Here is a 14,985-nt window from a genome sequence, read left to right on the forward strand (position 1 = left end):
AAATATGGAAAGGCTGGATATTCACTCAAAGTAGAATTGTGAATGTCAGTAAACAACTGTTCTAGTATATAAATGTTACAAAATCTATTTCAACCCTTGAATTACCTTTTCTTTAATTAAGAACATAGTACTTTGTTATTTATGTTATTATAAATATTATCAATATTACTATACCAGGAAATTCTTCATTTATGTCAGAGCTTAAGCTTTTTTGACACAATGTGTGTGTGTGTGTGTGTGTGTGTGTGTGTGTGTGTGTGTGTGTGTGTGTGTGTGTGTGTGTGTGTGTGTGTGACTGTGTCTGCCCACCTCATGACGCAAGAGGAACATTCTTCTTGCACATAGAATTGCAGAAGACAATAGACCTCCACTTCCCTGTCAACACTAATTCACCACTTCAGATGAACCATTTCTGAAAAAAAACACAGTCTGGAACATGTGAGTGAATATCAGACAAAAAACATGCTTTTCTAAAAATACAACAAGTGATACTGACATTTAACAACCTATCCAATCAACTGCATGGTTTGCGCAAGAAAATAGTTTTCAAATCTTTCTGCAGGATCAGGTGAAGAAAAGTATTAGTTTTGTGTGTTTTTCCAATGACAGCTCTTTGACTGCTAAGGCAGACTGACAAGTTTTTAATTGGTAGAGCCTCAACTCAGTTATTATGTAACACTGACATTTGTTAAACTGGAATATGTCATTCTCTTTGAAGCGGAGTCCATCTTTCATCTTGCTTATCAGCTCAGCGATACATTTGTAAATATATGTAACTGTTTCCTTATAGCTCTGACAAATTCAACATTGATTTCTTGATGAAAATATAGAGTTAAAGATGAGGGGTTAAACTAGTACAAAATAGTGTGGATGATATCCCAGTCTACAACCTCAATCATGCTCTGTCTTTCATTATTCTCTGAGACTTGCAAATTTGTCAGTTCTTATTTCAAACAAGATTGGAAGGTGTGTGAATAAATGAGTCTGTGCTAAACATGTTTAGAGCTGTAAAAGTTTATCTGTATTTAACTGCTAAAAAGCACCATATTATATTAATAGGGCCATTGCAAGTGTCCAGATAAGCTTTATTGTGTAGATTCTTCAAGCAACAATGGGAGGGTGTGACTACATTAATCCAGAAGATTTTTTTTCAGTGGATGCCTCATCGATGGTAGTGGAAAATATTGTATTTAGCAATGCCCCAGAATCTTTGAAAAGTTCTCAGTTAGGTTGAAATCTCGGGGATGATTTGGTTATTTTATGTGTTTTACCTCATGCCCATCAAAGCCAATTTGTGACATGGTTCTTAGGCCTGAGATTAGGACAGACACAAAAGGGAGGAATTTGTCTTTTAGGTAATACATGTAAAACTAACACAGTATCCAGGTGGGACTTCTGACATCATCATACATACTTCAAAAGTAGTCATCTAAAACTGCTGCCATGGTACATGTTTAAGAAATGTAACATAATAAGATTGTGCAATACTGTTCAAGAAATGTAGTTCCATTTTGTGCATGTTATTTAACTGTGTGATAGATGATGTTCCAAACTTAAATCGTTTAGAGTGCCCTGCCACGCACATTTAATGTATGGCAATACTTGACGAACAAGCCTGTAGAGAACACTCACTATCTTTTGTGACTATTCATTGAGTTATTAATGGTCATGGCAAACTGTTTGACATCAGGGTTTTCTAAAACAGCCACACAATGAGCAGTCCTCAAAAATCTCTGTTAATCTTAAACATAATTTCCTTTTACCTGAACTGTATAAACGGACGTTTAACTAATAGAGAACAAAGAGTTTATGTTATGTTATCTCTGCTTAGGACTAATGAAAAGCCATATGTGCTTGTGCTTGGTCCATAAGCCTACATTCACTGCAGATATATTTTACAAAAATAAACAACTTTCAATCATTTACAGATTTTGAAAAACAGACTGAAAATATCTGAAGCTTAAAAAAAAGTCACATTTGAGTTAAAATACTTAAATTCAATCATTAGTCATTTAGAAATGAAATGAATCATTTCATTGATCGTATTAATTATTGTATTTTTGTCCACCTACTCTCTCCAAGTATCTCAGCAGAACTGGAAGCACTGTAAGCTCTGCAAACAACCCCAAAGAAGAATTTGCACCAGCAGTTTGAGAGAGCACAGAGAGAAGAAAAAGAAATATGTGGATGGAGTGAGCAAGGTGCCAAAATTAATGTTATAAAGTAGGAAAATGAACAGTAACAAATGACCTCAACAATTTGCCTCAACAGCTTATCAGTTGTTATAGCAATAATGATGATGATGACAATGGTAAATGCTCTACAAACAAGCAGACAAAAAATGATGATAAACAGCTACATCAGGAACTCGCCCACTCACACTTACTATTTTCTGGTCTTTAAACTGACACACATGAGTGGAATGACTGCTCAAATGTATTAACTTTAGCAAATTTAGCAAATACCACACTTTAGCAAACTTTAGCAAATACTTTAGCAAATACCACAAAATATGTGGTACCACATATCAAGTAAAATCAGAAAATAAACAAAACCAAAAGAATAACACTGTAATATATATTCTGAAATTAACAGAACATTACAAGCAAATATAAATCATTCAGAAAAAAAATATTGCTGCCAAATTTCTTGATGCATTTCCTGTAGGAAATGCAGGAATGCTCCACAGGGGATAATAAGCAATACAATACAATGCTCATGAGTCATGCAGTTTTTTTTATCTGGATGGGTAAAGATTCATCTCTGAACATTTTTCAGTATTCTGTAATAGAATGAGACATCCAATAAGCTGACAACACGGAGACAATCGACAACAATTAAGAGTTTTCAGTTGTATAGCAATATGAACACATGTGTAACAATATAATGTGATATTAGAGGAAGTAATGTGGGTGTCCATTTGTCACATCAGTAGACTGTCACAGAAATGGTCAAATATTGACAAATCTAAATTTAGAAAAAGCTGGCAAAGACAGAGTCACAGCTACAAGAGATGTCAACAGTTTTTCAACCAATGATTGACCAACCTATCATAATTAAGTTTTATATTTACCATATATATATATACATATATACAAGTACAAAAAACATTTTCCCTCTGAATAACACATATGGGAGATGCACAAATGCAGCTTGTAGACCTGGGGACTTAAAGTCATTAAGGGGAACATCACTTATTCTGGTCAAATACTGACATATTTCAACACACTGTGGAAAGGATTACGCTGGACAAACAATGGAAATAGTCAAAATTCTTTTAAAGGCACAGTCATTGAAGTCAACATGATAATCTTGCTACTTAAGGGGTTAAAGTTAAGCATGGGTTTAGAGAATAACGCTGTGACTGTTCATATTTAGAGATTTAGATGCAAAGGCAACAAGTCTTTAAAGTTCACAGGAGTTTTTATTTGTAGATTGTTGTGTATTGAACTATTTTGAAAGGTGGTGTACCTCAGCGACTGTAGTTTGCTGTGTATTTCCTGCTATGCAGAGTCAAGGAGCAGGATGGGAGTGACCTGACTCAGTCTACGTGAACAGGCCTCTTAAGTATGATCAATTGGTGGGGCACAGCCCAGTGATTATTGTAAATATGGGACAAGTGTATACACACTGTCTTTTAGAAGCAGGATCTATGGTGAAAATAATTTCAGAGATGTTTTTCAAGCCACATTTTGAGCCAAGAGGGGTTCACATATAACTACACCATAGACTAAGTTCACATATAACTAGACTTAGATGTAGTGCAAGACAGTGAACAGACAGTGGACAGAGGAATAAATGTTTGTGTTATTACATAAACATTATGGTAGTATGGCACACAAACTGCCATACTACCCGAATTCATAGTGTAGTTGTCCAGTGTTAGGGTCATTTGTTTAACAGGTAAGTAGCATTATGGAAAAAACTGTTGCCGTGTGGGGAATCTGTAGTACTGAGGGGCTGGTAGTGTATCCCTCAGAGGAATTTTTGGAATAAATGATAACCAGAAGTAACCAGTAGGACTAACGACCATTTTTGCTGCATGTTTCTTCACTCTGGAGATGTACAGTGCTTCAGTGGAAGACAGACAACAGCCTATAACTTACTTAGCAAATCTGGTGATATGCTGTAGTTCACCTTTGTACAGTGCAAACACTGATTTGCATCAGCCCGTCAGGCTGTGGAAGAGTGTTCATAGTTGTAGCTCTCTTTCATTTGATAGCATTTGCGACAACTTTGATGATCGCACTGAGAGAGTTCAAGGAGGGAGGCCCTTGCACTGAAATATATCCAAAATATCATTAATGTGATTGTCAGAATAGACAATGTTTTGACCTGACAGAATCCTCATCAGGTCTATTTTGTGCCGTGGTATACAATAAGGAAGGAGAAATAGCCACTTCGTTACTTTACTCAAGTATAAATGTTTCTGTAAAATTTCATTTTTACTCCACTAAATTCTAAAAAGCAAATGTCCATCTTTACTCCAATTCGTTTCTCCGGCCAACCAGACAGCACGGTGACTCAGTGTTTAGCACTGTTGCCTCAAAGCAAGAAGGTCCTGGGTCCGAACCCTGGCCGTCCCAGGCTCTTTCTGTGTGGAGTTTGCGTGGGTTTCCACCGGGTGCTCCGGTTTCCTCTCACCATCAAGATATGTATGTTTACATGTATGTACTGTTAACCAAGGCACTGACAAAAGAACTGGAGTTGGTCCCTGCACTGCGGCTGCCCACTAGTGTGCATGTGCTCACCGGTTCTAGTGTGTGTATAGGATGGGTCAAATGCAGAGGCTTAAATTTCCCATAGGGATCAATAAAGAATCTGATTATTATTATTATTATTATTATTATTAACTGGTGATGGCCATTTCGCGCTGCAGAGGTGTCCCAGCCCCTTTAAGTATCCGTATTATTTTGAATGGCAATGTTAGCTTCATTATTTTGCCACGTTGCAGTTATTTTGCCCATATTTGTGCAGCTGTAATGGGACTCCTATGCGTTCGCGCGAAGTCACCAAAGTATTTAAAAAATCACCACCAGCATTCCTGTAATTAGCACAAAGGAGTCATATGTTAGTGTAGTTAGCCATATGGCTGACTAGACCTGTTTTGGTTAAAAGTTCATAACCCGTAAGATTTTTTTTTTTTTTTTTCATTTATAAAACATAGCCTACGGAACGCGTTACATGATCATTTGATTATAACAAAGGCAAGCTGATCTCACTAGCTTTATTTCGTTAACCAAACTCCTGGAACGTAACTCAACTGACCAAAACTTCTATGTCGTCATTGTGACGTTATGGTTTTAATGTCATGACTCTGTTTCTCATGTACAGTTAATGTTTTTACATTACTAGGTGGAGTTCCTTTTCAACGCTATGGCTTTACCCTCATTTTACGGAGATTTTTAAGTTTTCAGGAGTGTTTTCTCTTTTACCGTCTATAAATATAAGTTTGATTTTTACGTCGTCCATGTCTCTCTCGGCCACGTCTGGCTCTCAAAATAGATTTTTAACGTCAAGACTCTACATGATTAAATAACTAAAACTAATAAAACAATATTACGTCATTTACTTGGACATTTGAAATCTAAGAACATGTAATGTGATGCATAAGAACTAATTCAATATTGTTCTGGTGCCACCTGTTGACAAAAATAGTGACTTACAACAAATATGATTTCTTATAAACTCCCTAGCTCTACATTCTCATAAAGCTCAGGTCACTGATTAAAACTAAGAGATCTTTCAAATGACACATCTGTTCCAAATGCTTCTAAATAGGCAGGAAGCATAACATTTTTTCTAATAAAATATGTAGCATACTGTATATTAACTAAAACCTCAAAACTCACAGGCTTATAAAAACATAAATTCTTGCACTAAATGTCCTAGACACAACGATATCAGAAATGTATCACTTTTATTGAAATGGAATATAAGCAGGTACAGACTTTGTGCGACATTACATGAGCCTTTATGTAACAGCTTGACTTAAATATAGAGTAGCCCTATTCACAGAGCCACTGCAGTCACTGGCTCCATGCTAGAGACACTTAGCCCAGCATGCATCTCTTGGAAAAGAGAAAGTGTGCCCAGTGGCCTTTACTGTGTGTGTGTGTGTGGGGGGGGGGGGGGGGGGGGGGGGGCACTACTAGAGAAGTAAAACACAGCTATCAAAGAGCATATCATGTCAGAATACTGCAGTGAGGAGGTAACATCGTAATCAGACACACACTTTCATCTGTCCCTTCAGTAACACTGGTCATCATATAAACAGGCTCTGGTTAACATGGCTTTACTTCCCTTTTGTTCAAGGCTTTAACATCATTAGGCTTTTCTCTTCTGCATTACAAACCTGATGGATGGTCATTTGTTTTATTACATACGTCAACACTCCTCTGTTTCTCGAGAAATATCAAATGCTACAAAATGTTATATCTCACTCACATTTTCGTAAAACATCGAATATTTTTTTTTTTAACACACTGTTTCACAAAGGTACTACTTATACAAACAAACACAAGTATGCACATGCGTGTACTTGGGTACACACATGTGCAGGTACACAAATACACACACACACAACATAGATTTGAGCTTTTTAGCCCCTCTTCTCTTTCTCAGCTCCTCCAAACAGTGCCACCTTCCTCTTCAGATTGGTGTAGAGAAGAGCAAAGTTGATAATGTAAGTTGATACGCATACTACACAGAAATCTCCTAGAACCACCGTAAGAATTCCAGCTAAATATACAGAACCAACTACAGACACCCACGATGACATCACAAGACAGACTGCTGCTCTTGTAGACACAAACTGACCTGTGGAAGAAAAGAAAATGAACCAGACTGCATTTGAATGGCACAAAACAAGTTAGGCGCAAATACTTCTGTCTGAAAAAGTCACTATCTTCTCAATCATTCAATGTGTTATTAACATTTTAGACTGTTTAACCTACATAGTTATTTATGTAAATATGGATAGCTTAAATTGTGATCTGCAGCCAAATTTCTGATATCCTCCAAAAGATATGGGCAAGGCTTTCAATAATAAAATGAGAAATGGGTGGAGTGGTGTTTTTGATCCACACTTAAAACAAATGATTTTTTTAAATCTCTGAAGCAGTGGTATGCAGTGTTCGATACAAACAAAAAATAGTACAACAGGAGTGTTTATGGTAGATTAAGAGTGAATTGAGAGAACACTGTTGAAGAGAAGTGGCATGGATATAAATAGGTGTTCTAAAAAACTTACCGAGCCCTAGCTGCAGTGAGTAAAATAAAATCCCAAGCACACTGTTTGGTTGGTTCAGAATGCTGTCCTTGTCAACAAAATACTGGACCAGTCCAAATCCGCGACCCCATCTAGTGTGGACATTTACACGTTATATTTTACATCCATACGTGCAATTTTCTTGACAGACATTAGAACCCAATACCAAAATCCAAGAACTCTGAACCTGGAGCTGTTTTTGGAACCCCGTTTCCACCGTTTTAAATAACATGACCAAAAAAAATGGACAGGGCCAAGAAGTGCCGATGCGCTACTTGGTACCTATTACGTGGCATTTAAGTCATGTTGGCGACATCAACAGATTCCTAAACGATACACACTGGCGATCCAGATATGAACAGTGATGTGGCAAATTTAAGTATAAATAATGAATAATGTTAGGAAAACGTAGACATTTTAAATAGACACGGATGTACCTGGAAGTAAAAACCTTGGAGCAGCTCACTGACTCCCCTAAATCGCACATTGCTCGGTACTCGGGGTTTCTCTCTCTGGATAATTCAACGTGCAATGCATACACCGAAAGAACCAAGCCAAAAACGCAAAGAAGTAGTCGTGCACGGGCTTCCCATTTTGGAATTTTGGCGTTTAAATTACTTGACGACATACTGGTGTGGGTAAATAATTAATCTGTTACAAATATGAAGTGTTAGTCTGATGTATGTATCAGAAATATTGTTGTTAACCGCTTCTGATAAAACAAACAAACCAACAATAAATAACAATCGTTTTCAAAACAATCACTTAAAATTCCTTCGGACGAAGTTATACTTTGCTCCCAAAATCCCACAGAGGAGAAGGCACACTGAATTGCTCAAACTGCAACGTGTAAATACACGCACCTACTGCTACGATTGGACAGTGCTCGAGTGCCGGTAGTCTGATTGGTGGGATAACATTTACAGATGTTGAAACAGCGGCGAAAAACAGGGAGTTTCACTTTAAATCAACCAGGGGTGCCACGCTTTTCGGACCTTGCTCCACCCTTATGCTTTGACCGAGCAACTGCAGTCTACCGGTGGGGGCGGGGGTTTAACACGTAAATAATCTTGCCTTTAAACCTATGTCAACTGTACCCTAATTGTGTCGTTAAATCCCGAGCTCCCTAGCTACCTCAAAGGGTCTACGGCAATGCACATTTATCCTTCTCCCTGCACTATTTGCACCTCTTTCAACACCGCCAGCTCATCGGCCAATGAAACCTTAAGCAAGAGTGCTTGAGAAAAATCGGTTTAACTAACTGACAAGATTAAATAGTTTAAGGAACTGTTGACATATGTTTCTTGCCTTTACGGCAACATACCCATATGGATGATAGTAGCTACAATAATTACTTTCTGTGATTTGCTGATAACACACATGCACCGTAGTATCTGGGCAAAGTAATAATAACAATAATAATGTCGGGCTCGGTATCCAACGGATTTTCGTGTTTGATTCCTTCAGTCGACACCGCCCAAACACTGACACCTCCTACTGTTGAACGATTCCGCCTCTTAAGTACATCTGAAATCCAATTGGGTAGTGCCTATCCGTCGGTAAAATTAATTGGCTCCTTTTCTGCCATTCAAATATAATACGGAAGAACACAGGGAAGTAACACAATCTGAAGAATAGACATGCTTTGTCAGAATTGTCTAGAATTCCCGCTATCTCGGTAACTTATCAGGTAATTTTGTTTCAAACATTCTACCTGTTGTGAATTATACTCGACTTATTTTATTATTCATGAAAAGCGAAAGGTAGTTGGTTTAAGGCTGCGACAGTTCACACCCCTAAGGAAAAAAGAAAAGGCGTCGAATTGGGACCAGCGTAGTTTTTACTAGTATGTGTGTTCTCTAACTTTAAACGCCACCTCACTATGTTAAATTAATATGAACTAACCATCTGAGTAAAGCTGATTTGTTGCTATTTAACTGTTGTTAACGTGTGCAGTCGTTTCCAAGTTTTAGTCTAATTTAACGTTAGGTCATAACAACATCACTTGAAGAATGCCCTCTGTTCCCAAAACGGTGTAAAGAGGTACTTATGTCTGGTCTTTCATCCTCATTTATAAAATACTATTATCTTCCAAGTCCTGTACTCACAGAGTCACACTAAACAGGGTAGGCTACTAAAACAAAAATCATCTGTGGATGATGTTAAGAAACCAAACACTGGTTTATAACATACTTTGCTTTTATACTTGTATTGTAATCCAGGATGTCATGTAACGAGATTAAGAAAACAGAGGGTGCCAAGAGGGTGACCATGGCAGCACAGAGCTCCATAGATGTGAATAGCAAGAAGATCAACAGTGCTAAGGACCAGCAGGGAGGCATCACAGAACTTCAGCCGCTACCAATGAATGACACATCTGTTGCCACAGATACCAACACCGTCGCTGCTAAGAACTTGGCACTCCTCAAGGCCCACTCTTTAGACGTTAAATTTGAGGTTGGTGACGAATATGACATCATTGAGACGATAGGTACAGGAGCCTATGGTGTTGTGTCGTCTGCCAGGAGGCGGGACAATGGTGAGTCCTTTTAGCTGCATGGTTCTGAGAGAATGAAGACACAAATCTAATGTAACATTCTTAAATCAGTGTCACACATTTTCCTACACTGACTCGCTGATGTAGATTTATTAATATGTGATAACAATTTTCATCCAAGCAGATTCCCTGTTTATCTTTGTAAGTGTTTTCTACATATCCTGACAGTTCAGTAGAACAGACGTGTTCGCTCCTCGCGCTTGAATCCAAATTCCTGCCCTACTTTTTTTTTTTTTTCCTTTTTCTTTTTTTCAAATAACTACTAGCTAATTAAACTGTTAGTAAGACTGATTCTCTGCAATATCATCACACCGGATTTCTACATAACAGGAGATAGGAAAGTCAGCCATATACAGCCCTTGAGTACCAGGAATCAAGTACCCCTGCAACAAATTGTGGCCTTCAACTTAATTTTTACTATGTTCTTTAGGCCAGCAGGTGGCAATAAAGAAGATTCCCAATGCGTTTGAAGTGGTGACAAATGCAAAGCGCACACTCCGTGAACTCAAGATCCTGAAACACTTCAAACATGACAACATCATTGCTATTAAAGATATCCTGCAGCCCGTGCTTCCGCACTCGGCTTTCAAGTCTGTGTAAGTTTGATAGTGTCAGACGCACATTGTTTAAAACATGTACATTGTACTGGATGTTTTTTAGAAATCTCTTTTTACACTTTCTTTCTTTCTCTCCTCTCTGTCTCTGTCTCTCTTCGTATGTAGTTATGTAGTTCTTGACCTGATGGAGAGTGATTTGCATCAGATCATCCACTCACCACAACCTCTGACTCCAGAGCACACTCGCTATTTCCTGTATCAGCTGCTTCGGGGCCTGAAGTACATCCACTCAGCCAATGTGATCCACCGTGACCTCAAGCCCTCCAACTTGCTGGTAAATGAGAACTGTGAGCTTAAGATTGGTGACTTTGGTATGGCCCGCGGCCTGAGCACCGCTCACTCCGAGGAGTCACGTTCCTTCATGACTGAATATGTGGCTACAAGATGGTACCGTGCACCGGAGCTAATGTTGTCTCTGCACCACTATAGTCTGGCTATTGATATCTGGTCAGTGGGCTGCATCTTTGCTGAGATGCTGGGTAGAAAACAGCTCTTTCCAGGGAAGCATTATGTACATCAGCTGCAACTTATTCTCTCGGTGCTTGGTACACCTCCTGAGAGCATTATTGGAGCAATAGGAGCTGAGCGAGTGCGTTCATACGTGCAGAGCCTCCCCTCTCGGGCACCCGTGCCTCTCTCCAGGTTGTACCCACAGACAGAGCCAGCAGCACTGGAGTTACTGAATGCCATGCTACGCTTCGACCCTCGTGAGCGGATCAGCGTGTGCCAGGCCCTCGAGCACCCTTACCTTGCAAAGTACCACGACCCAGATGACGAGCCCGTGTGCGTGCCCGCTTTTGACTTTGAGTTCGACCGGCAGCCGATGGGTAGAGAACAGATCAAAGAGGCCATACTGGCAGAGATTCAGGACTTTCACCGCAAAAAACAAGGCAACAAGAAGAGGATCCAGTTCAAGCCCTTGCAAAGACAAAACACTAAAAGTGAAACCAGCACACCAGCCACTAACATGGCTAACAATGCCCATTCCTCAGCATCTCAACCACCAAAACAGACCCAGCTACAGCCCAACACTATACCCTCTCACCAACAACACAATAACCTCAGCCATAAACCAGGTGATACTACACAGACTTTTACTTGTCAAGTTCCTCCCAATCACATGTTGCCAGCATTATCACAAACTGAAGCCTGTCAGGATGTGGACATGCCCAGTGCAAATTCTGAAGGCCAACCAGAGACTATAGATCTGACCACTCCTACTTCTAGCCAAGGCACGCCTCCCTCTGAACCAATGAAAGAGTGCCAAAAGAGGGAGGGGGCTGTCTTTTCAAATCAGGTTACCTCAGCACATGCAAGTCAGAACCTCTCTCTTTCTCAACAGCCTTCTACTTCTCTTCCCTCTGCTTTCTCTCAGTCTGTACCCTCACTTTCTCTCTCTCAGTCTCAAGCTCAGTCTCTTTCCCAGTCCCTGTCTCGCTCTCTGGGAAAGGCAGGAAAAGCGTCAACTGGAAATGGCGAGGTCACACGGAAGGAGGGGGCAATATCTGATGATACGAAAGCAGCCCTCAAGGCCGCCTTGCTTAAGTCGGCCCTCAGACATAGAGCACGGGGTAAGGATGCGTCACTCATATTTTAGCACAGTGGAAAAAAAAGTTTGTTATGATTTAAATGATGATTTAGTTATGATTTTACTGCTCTTCTGTTCAAATGAGAGCCTGAGCCCTAAGACCAACAGACGTGCAACTTAACGCTGTTGTGTTTTCTATTGCTTTCACAGATGGGAGCTCTGCAGCACTGGGTATAGATATAGGAGGAGGAGGAGGAGTAATGGGAGGAGGAGGATCATCATCTTCCCTCTCTTCAACTCTGTCACTTCCTGAAATGAAGAGGCCTGTCACTGCTCAGGAGAGACAGAGAGAAAGGGAGGAGAAGAGAAGGAGGCGGCAAGAAAGAGCAAGAGAGCGTGAGAGGAAACTGAAGGAAAAAGAGAAAAGGGAGGGAAAACGGGGTGAGTCTCTGGGTGGGGTGTTACTTAGTGACAATGACAAGAAGCTACTGGAACGCTGGGGAAGGATGATGGATTGCCGAAATGACAAATCTCAAACCACAGAGAACAATGGTGCTAAATCTTATGACAGTAAGAAGTCCTCCTGTCACAACCAAGCAGGTTCTGGAAGGAATCTAGTTAAAAGTGCCACAGATACAGGGGAATCGCTCCCTCCTAAACAGGTAAATGAGACACAGATCCTTAAACCACGCCAACAACTGGTGCCTCAGATTGGACAGTGTGTATCTGGTGGAATGTTCCAGCCTCCCAGTGCCAACAATTCCTTACTGGTTGCTCTTGGCCATCCTCAAAATGGGGACGTTGGGATGGTGGCCGTGAGTAGCGAAGACGGCGTAAATGGGGTTGGAAGGGGTGCGAATCTAAACATAGTTGCTGGAGGGGGCATTGGGATCGTTGCCAGCTCGTGTTCATTTGCCAAAACCAGCATGTTAAAATCCCAAACACAGTTCCTGGTGGACAGGAACATGTATAACACACTAGAAAATTGGACAGGTTCTCAAACAGGTGTTGGTACACCTCAAGACCAGCAACAACAGGTGCAGCAGCTGCAGCAGCAGGTACAACAACCACAGCAGCAAATGCAACAACTGCAACAGCAGGCTCGGCACACGCACAGTCAAACACAGTCCAACCCCCACATTCAGCTTCTCACATTAGATACGTACGTCGCTAAAGGTCAAGTCATGACACCAAATGGGTCTTCGAGGGTAGGAATAGAGGACACCAGCACTCCCCTCCCTAACTCAGAGCCTGTGGGTGGCCCCCAAGCCCTGGAGAAGCTGTGCTCTGGCCTTAATGAGCAGTCCAACGACCCCAACGCACAGGTCCCTTCCCAGAGGCCTCCTGGCGGCCCGTCTCAGCAGTGTTTAAGTCTTCCTGATACAGGGCAGCCAGAGACCAGTGGAACCCCAGACATCAACACCGTCACATTGCAGCTCTCAAAGTCACAGGTCGGTGTGATTTTTCCTTGCTCTGTACTCTGCGTCGCTTAATCTTTAAATTAGGCGTTGTCGTCTTAGGGGCATGGAAGCATTCCCCTTTCTGTTTTTATGGTGTTTTCCCTCTGATCATTCTGTTTTGATTCCTGCTGGGGACATGTTTTGCCCAGTGCACGTATGCCATGTATTGTCATTTCTTTGAGAAATGTATTGCACTCCTCTTGCACTCTGAGTGACAGTTCATATCAGTTGCTGGCATGACAAAGCTAGTGAGAATTTCAGGCTCCCACAAATCAATTCCCATTGTGGGTCAGCTTTGACTTTCATTTTTGTAGATGAAAATGGTGGAATTTTTTTTTTTAAATCCAGAGATTTCAAATAAATTAATTATGCGAGAACTTTCTAGTTTCATCTCAAACTTTAGTACCACTCCCATCTCCTTTAGTATTCGTTAGTGCTTCCATGTGTATATTTTTTTTTCTCCGTCTTGTTTCCACTCTCCACTATCACCGTTGTGATTTGTTTTTGTTTGTCTGTTTGTTTTATTTAATTTTCCTTTGTTTTGATCATGAGTGTGAATGATACTTCTGTTTGTAAATACTCATATCTTGTATTTACATATTTCTTGCTCTTCGGCAGGTTGAGGATATTTTGCCCCCTGTATTTTCAATGACACCTAAAGGGAGCGGGGCAGGTTATGGAGTGGGCTTTGACCTGGATGACCTCTTCACTCAGTCACTCACCGAACTCCAGCACTCTGACCACAGAGAAAGGTAAGACAGAAGTGACAGTTTAAGAACTGTATGAACAGTAATGTGAAATACCAGTGTCATACGCAACAACTGGTATTTAGCGAATCGCTCAGTGTCATCAAAATAATTCTACAATGTACCATATTGTTTTTACAAGGGGTTTACTAGCACAATTAAAAATAATATATGTCTTTGTCTTTCCTCCTCAGCCACAATGACTCAGCCCCCCTCTCTGCATCCCTTCTCTCTGATTGGCTGGAGGTACACCGCATGACCCCAGCTGACCTGGAATCACTCCAACAAGAGCTACAGCTTGGATCTCCAATGATACTCTCTGACAACCCTAATCTTCCAGACACCTGATTGCTCCATCTCCTCATGTCTGTTGTTTCTCTCCCTCTCTCCCAAACAAAGGTGAAAAGTAAACAAAGAACCATTTTGATGCCTGAGCATAGGACATGTAGTGCAAGGTAGAGTAGAGACTGAATTGATGTTGCATCAATTGCCTCTAGTAGTAGTAAACAGTAGTGACAGTGATGACAACTTTGTGCATCTGATTTTACACCAGCACTTTTAGCTATTTGTTGGTCTTAAGTGAAGAATTAAAGGGAAAAGACATTTGGAGTTGTTTTCTGATAAATGATCTTTTTACAAAAGTGTTGACAGTTCTGACAGTGCTAACACTGTGAGAGGCACATCTCACAATAATATGCAAGAGAGCTTGCACCGACATCCTCCATGCCACTATGCATTTTCTTGCTATAAGAACTGAAGAGGAGGAAATGGTCTAATAATTGTCCCAAATTCAGTGGTAGTATTGTG

The 14,985-nt window shown here is 40.5% G+C and overlaps 2 protein-coding genes across 2 annotated transcripts; one reads left to right on the top strand and one right to left on the bottom strand.

Moving 5' to 3' along the window:
- Positions 1–6,122: 6,122 nt before the first annotated feature.
- vkorc1 (vitamin K epoxide reductase complex, subunit 1) lies at positions 6,123–8,085 on the bottom strand. The gene is made up of 3 exons (XM_030773665.1): positions 7,708–8,085; positions 7,253–7,362; positions 6,123–6,819 (listed from the first exon to the last, which is right to left on the bottom strand). The coding sequence occupies exons 1-3, from the start codon at positions 7,896–7,898 to the stop codon at positions 6,602–6,604; spliced, it is 519 nt and encodes a 172-aa protein (XP_030629525.1). The 5' UTR covers positions 7,899–8,085; the 3' UTR covers positions 6,123–6,601.
- A 2,468-nt stretch (positions 8,086–10,553) lies between these two features.
- Positions 10,554–14,935, top strand: mapk7 (mitogen-activated protein kinase 7). Its single transcript, XM_030773297.1, has 6 exons — positions 10,554–11,394; positions 11,593–12,015; positions 12,183–12,694; positions 13,310–13,423; positions 14,051–14,184; positions 14,373–14,935. Exons 1-6 carry the CDS (start codon positions 10,569–10,571, stop codon positions 14,524–14,526), a joined length of 2,163 nt encoding a protein of 720 aa, XP_030629157.1. The 5' UTR covers positions 10,554–10,568; the 3' UTR covers positions 14,527–14,935.
- Positions 14,936–14,985: the final 50 nt, after the last annotated feature.

Source organism: Chanos chanos, chromosome 5 (genome assembly GCF_902362185.1).
Source record: "Chanos chanos chromosome 5, fChaCha1.1, whole genome shotgun sequence".
Taxonomy (NCBI): Eukaryota; Metazoa; Chordata; class Actinopteri; order Gonorynchiformes; family Chanidae; genus Chanos; species Chanos chanos.